This window comes from Lepidothrix coronata, unplaced genomic scaffold, assembly GCF_001604755.1.
Source record: "Lepidothrix coronata isolate B3197 unplaced genomic scaffold, Lepidothrix_coronata-1.0 Scaffold170, whole genome shotgun sequence".
NCBI lineage: Eukaryota > Metazoa > Chordata > Aves > Passeriformes > Pipridae > Lepidothrix > Lepidothrix coronata.
The window spans coordinates 601,244-607,423 of NW_016690350.1; the positions used below are offsets into that span (position 1 = coordinate 601,244).

General features: G+C 43.9%; 1 protein-coding gene across 4 annotated transcripts in view; it reads right to left on the reverse strand.

Moving 5' to 3' along the window:
- EIF4E3 (eukaryotic translation initiation factor 4E family member 3) overlaps positions 1-5,915 on the reverse strand; it is an 18,220-nt gene extending 12,305 nt beyond the window's left edge. For 2 of the 4 annotated variants that reach the window (XM_017829904.1, XM_017829907.1), the window contains exon 1: positions 5,829-5,915. In XM_017829904.1, the coding sequence (XP_017685393.1) occupies positions 5,829-5,911 (83 nt within the window). In that variant the 5' untranslated portion in view covers positions 5,912-5,915. Of the gene's footprint in view, positions 1-477; positions 815-5,505; positions 5,583-5,828 lie in introns of those variants that run through there. The other 2 variants (XM_017829906.1, XM_017829905.1) reach the window with 2 other exon arrangements.
- Positions 5,916-6,180: the final 265 nt, after the last annotated feature.

A 6,180-nucleotide genomic window follows, 5' to 3' on the forward strand; every position in this document is an offset into this window, starting at 1 on the left:
AGGCAGAGACAGTATTCTAATCACAGACAGACAGAAGGAAAAATTCCTGCAAAATTCCGGACTGCTGACAAATCTGAACTGCAGTATTTCTGTGATAGTCACCCATAAACTCAGCAGATCCACACAGATGATCGATGGGGGGGGTTTGTGCCTTGAAACCCATGAAGTTTTGATTTTAATTTTTTTCAACTGAGTATAGAGCATAAGTTTAATTTAAGTTAGCAGAAATGGCAGATGACTTCCAATTGAAGGAATCTGTAGAAATTCCTACTTCTGTAAGTCTTCCAGGAAACACTCACACTATACACTAGGAGTAGTAAGATGTTTGTGTACTTTACTAAAAACCTCAATACACATGGTACTACAAAACAAGACCCTGCAAATACTGACCCTTGAAATGAAGCCCCTACAGGAATCCTCCCATTTGGATAATTTTACTGCCATCAAAATAAAATTAATCTGATATGCCATACTGACCTGTCAATTACTGCCATGGAACAATTCATTTCCAAGGAACTCAGCAGGCCCTGCCAGTCCCCCTGAGCACAGTAACAGGAAGGGACACGGATCACAGCACCAGCCTGGCACTGACAGCTCTTCTGGGCATTGAAGTAGTTGGTCTGTTGCCACTCCACCTACAAATGCACATCTGGGTTCCCCGTGGAGAGTCTGCACATAAAATATTCAATGGTTCTCCTGGCCTGCCTGCTCTGCTTCTTCAGGACATTATGGGAGAAATTTTAGTGCAATATCAGGGCTAATTGAGCTGCCTAATCAGGCCAGACCCACTGTACAGCATCTCACGGTGAACCACATGGGAACGTGGAAACAGGAATAATCTACATAAACTGAATCCTAATGCTAGCTTGCTTCACTACTCCTTCATTATTCCAGCATGAATAAAGAACAAAGGATACAAAGATAAATCCCATTGTTTTATCCATGAATAAACCTCCAGGTGGTTGTGCTTATGTTAATTTCTGATGCTGAACTGTAGCTTTTCTGTTTTTCTGCAAAGAATTAAGTATAGAAGTTGTTTCATATGTGCTCACACTGGCCTTTGTTTCCCGGTGGGAATCTCATCACGGCTTTAGCGGGAGCTTTAAAAGCTGCCAAGCAGTTTTGAAAATACCCCTGCAAGTGCTTAACTACAACGGCTTTTGGTATAAATAAGCAAAATATTTACTTACAAAGCATAAACTCAAAAACATGCTGTGGCAACTGAATAAATCTGGTAATCCATTCTGACTACAAAGACTGATTTCAAGCCATCAAAGCCTGTCAAAATGCACTTAGTAGGTTGAACATTCTTATAATATTAACCATCATTTTTCATTGTAAGCCACCTACTCATAAGCTGTAATAGATGAAATAGAGGATCCTAGATAAATAAGATTTTTCTATAGGGAAGAAGGGAAATTATTAAGTTTAGTTTCAAACATCTGATGTGTTCAGTTAAGAAGATTAACACATTATTAAAATAGTTCAGTTATCAAAATTTATCTACTAAACTTTATATAGAACTCATCTATAACATACAGAGAGAAAAATCAGCGCAGATAATACATTTATGCAAGAATATTTTGTCTTTCCTGGAGTAGACCAACAACCCTGCATATTTGACAGTGTTTATAAGCACATACTTCCCCTCACAAAGATACTGAAGAGTTAAACTTTTCTTGCAACAGAAATAAAATTATCTAAAGAGCATTGTTTGAACTCAGGCAAGAAGGGAAGGCAGGCAGGCCATGATCCTGCAAAGGGACCTGCCCTGCTGTACAGTGAGAGTTCCATGGGAGTGAGGTTTACCTAAAAATGAGGCTTCTGTCCTAGGCTTTTGTGTGATGTGTGCCCAACTCCTGATAGCACTGATTTGTGTAGAAGGGTTCTGGCATTTTCCTCGCTGTTGACCGAAGGTGGTCTGGCAGCAGCGCTGGCAGCTCAGACGCAGTGAGATCTTCAAACGATGGCTTTTTGCAAGGACGTGCAACGTCTTCATTATCACGTGTGCACACACACACACTAGACTGAAAACCCTGACCACTGACAAAGCCTCTGGCTTCTTGTGATGCCGAAAAAATCAAACGGCTACTAGGACTCCGTTATTTCGGTAGCAAAAGGCTTAGTGCAGCAATAAACATGAGATGTGCGCTGGTTTTGGCTGGGTGGAGGTGGTTTTCCCCAGTTGGTCTAATGGGGGGCTACATTTTAGATTTGTGCTGAACACAGGGTTGATAATATAGAGATGTTTTTGTTATTGCTGAGCAGTGCTCACACAGAGCCAAGGCCTTTTCTGCTTTTTGTACTGCCACACTGGCATGCAGATAAGTACTTGTACAGCAACGCTGGCTGGGGGTGCATGGGAAACTGGGAGGAGAGACAGCCAGCACAGCTGACCCTAACTGACCCAGGGGATATGCCAGACCATATGCCATCATGCTTAGTCTATAAAGTGGAGGGAAGAAGGGGTGACATTTGGAATGATGGCATTTGTCTTCCCAAGTCACTGTTATGCATGATGGGGGCCTGCTCACCTGGAGTTGGCTGTACACCTGTCTGCCCGTGGGAAGCAGTGAATTAATTAATTCCTTGTTTTGATTTGATTGTGTGCACAGCTTTGGCTTTCCCTATTAAACTGTCTTTATCTCAACCCACGAGTTTTCCAGCTTTTACCCTTCCAATTCTCTCCCCAGTTCCGCTGGTGAGGGAGTGAGTGGCTGTGTGCAGCTTGGTTTTTGGCTGAGGTTAAACCACAACAAAATGACATGTGATACCCAGGTTAAATAACAGCTGGGATTTGCAAACTAGGATATTTTCATGATGTCCACAAGTACATCAAAAAGCATAATCGGTTTCACAGCTTTATATTCATACAAATATCACACCCAGATCCACAATCCCAAATCCCATTAAGTGATGGTTTTAAGTGCCTAACATGGCCTGTTATTCAGCCTTTGATAGTCATGTTACTTGACTTCTTTTGTGCAATCCCTATATTGAATGCGCTCCACAATGCAGTGACCAGATTCGTAATCCTCATTTTTAATTAGTTATATTCAGTGATGCACACTGACACTTTGTCATAAAAAGCAATTTAAAGGCTACACAATGTAGCAAAAACTAAACCGGCAACCTTTCATTTCAGAGCTAGAGGCCACTACAAGCAGCACCAGAATCTCACCAAGGTTAACAGAAGTGTAAAGAGCCACCAGCATGAATCAGCTTCCCATGGTGGCACCAACAACCTCTGGAAGACTTGCCGAAATTCCCCATGCTCCCTAAGACCACTGCGTGCAAAAGTCCTGCAAATGAGACATGTGGATATGAACTTGGAAACCTGCTGAATAGACAAACAAAACTGCAGATCTAAACTGCTGGTTTCCAAACTTTTACTACGTGACCTTAGTACATTTTAACCATTAAAAAGGAAACCTCATTGCTCTTAAATGAGAAACACCTGCCAGCTTTTCTGCTGCCTTCTATGAAACTGCTGACCTGCGAGCATTTAAAGATCATAGATGGGATTTTATTTGTCCAACTGGTGAATAATATTCTCCCAAAGCTTTTATCGTGCTCACTTTCCTAAGGCATTTACGGGGTAGGACACCAGACAGCGATATCAGGTGGTGGCTATTTCAGACACACATACCAAGAAAGGCTCAGAATTTATGGGAAATGCAGTTGCCCTGTGACATGTGTGAGGTGATGGCAATGAACCAGGACCTGGCCATAGGATACCAGCCTCCAGATGTTCAGCCTGTGCCAGGGCATTCACAGAAACAAGTGCTGATGTAGATCAAACAAAGGCATTTAATTCCAGGGCAGGAGATATATGCAGTGATGCTGTGATAAAAGCAAGGCTGTGAACCCCAAGGGTAGCACATCCCTAGTTGCTACACAGAGCACCACTTAGCTGATGGATATTTATTTTAACAGCGTGACTTAATGAAAAGATACATTTTAGAGATCTTAAAATTGTATGTCATGGATCTCTCTCACAGTAATTTAATAGAAAAAGATAACTACATATCTGTCTCGACATCTATTTATCCTTACGCATCACTTCTTCCTGCTTTTCAGTCCAAGTACAGGGTAAAATGTAGCAGCAGCCAAAAAATCAATACCATCTCCTGAGGAAACAGCACTGCTCCACACTAGGTACTACTGAAGTAAGTTAAAAAAGCACCCACAGTTATCTGCTACAGAAAGTCCATCCAACACAAGCCTAAGCAGAGATTCCTCCATCAAATCTCCATGGATGTACCAATAAACATCCCAGCCACTTCTCTGCAGAGATGTGAACCTCCACACATAGCAGTAAATTAACTTCTTGGTTTCATCTCCTGTGTGCTTTTTAATGCCTTGAACGTTTTTTTGACAATAAAACATGCCTCGTTTGCCATCATTCTTGTTCCCTACCATTATTCCATTGCTGTTGTCAGTAAACAAAACACACAGTTTTGTGTATAAATGATCTCACTTTTTTTTCCCCCCTGATACATACACTCTTGGATTTATAAGTTAAGAAGCAACAATACTAATTAAATGCACTTATATGTGAACTGAAAGGAGATAAAACCAAAAAATCAATAGAATAACTGAATTTTAAGAGTCTAAAGTATGGTGGAACTAAGACTTAGGAAAAAAAAATCATGATACAACTCAGGAACTTGGAATGAGTTTTAACTTCCGATGTTGATTATAAAAGATAGACATGCTTATCTCCACATGGCTGGTGTAAACAAACAGATCTGGTTTGGGGCTTGCTATACACTAGTCCAAATGGTGCTTTTTACAGACAAAGACACAAAAAATACTACTCAGACCCTGCACCCGACCACAATTATCGTAAGTATAAAAGGATTAATCAGAAATTATTGGTGGGTTTATTTATTAGATTTGATTTGTGGGACCTGAGAATATTTGTGTGCTTTCAACAGTTTCTTGTTATTTCCCTGTCATGAGTTGAAAAATTACCAAACAAATAACTAAAGGGGAGAATTTCACCAATAGTGTGAGGCAGTTGAGTGGCAGAAAAGCTGATAAAGGAGAGAACTTTCCTTCTGGAATGGGGGGGGCAGGGGGCAGCGGAGAAATACACCAGAAAACTGGTAAAAGGAGACAGAGAGGATAAAAAACCAAGACGCTAGAAAATACACACTTGAAAAAATAATCTCAAATTCTGGTTATAAACTTTCTGTTTCAGTTTTGACTTTGGTACTTTTTCCCTATGCCTCGCTGCGTGCACCACGGGGGTGAGCTCCCCTGGCAGAGGCTTTCCACGGCATTAGGGGCTCCAACTTCAAGCACACAAAATGTAATATGAACACTGCAGTTAATTAATAAATTTTAGCTAATCCTTCAAAACAAGAACGGATCACCTACAGGAGCCAAACCTGATATTAAAAGAGTTGTAAGATTGGGCACCTCTCGGCCGCTGGGACCGGGTCCATTTGGGCAGCAGCAGGGATGCACAAACCACAGCAAGCAAAGCACAACCTTTACCCTTCCATTCCCGGGGCTGTCGAGCGTCATTTCTAAATTTAGAGCCCAAACCTCCACCGACGTTTCCTGGGTCAATGTGCGGCCGTTCAACTACAAAACCGAAAGCGTTTCCAAACCGGCTTCACTACGCGGCTCCCTCCTCGATGGGGACAGGCACCGGGACAGTCCCTCGCACCAGCGCTTCTCCCGTGTACGCAGCCCAAGATTAATTTCCCGGTGTCCAATCTGTTGGACGAGCGAACCCATAACGCGCAGGGATGCTCTCCACGGACGGATCTGGGGGGTTTTCTCCAGCTCCTCTCCGCCCCCCTGGCCCCACTCACTTGTCCAGCCAGAAGGTCCATGGCGAGTGGAGCGGCAGCCCCGGTAGCCCCGGCGCCTCCTGCTCGGGGGGGCTGAGCGCCATCAACCCGGACGGGCGGGGGGGCGAGGGGCGGGACGGGCGCGGGGAGGGGACAAGGGACGGCGAGGAGGGACGGGGAGGGGGCGAGCGGGACTCGGGCTTGGAACAGGGGCAGGGGAGGGACAGAGAAGCGGGGCAAGGGTGCGACGGGAAGGACAGACGGACGGCATGGGGAAGGGGGAGAGGGAGCCACGCTGATGGTGACAGCGATGGACGTGCCCAAGGGCCCACTGGAGAGCACGGGTGGCTCCCCAAAGGGGCCGTGACCCAGA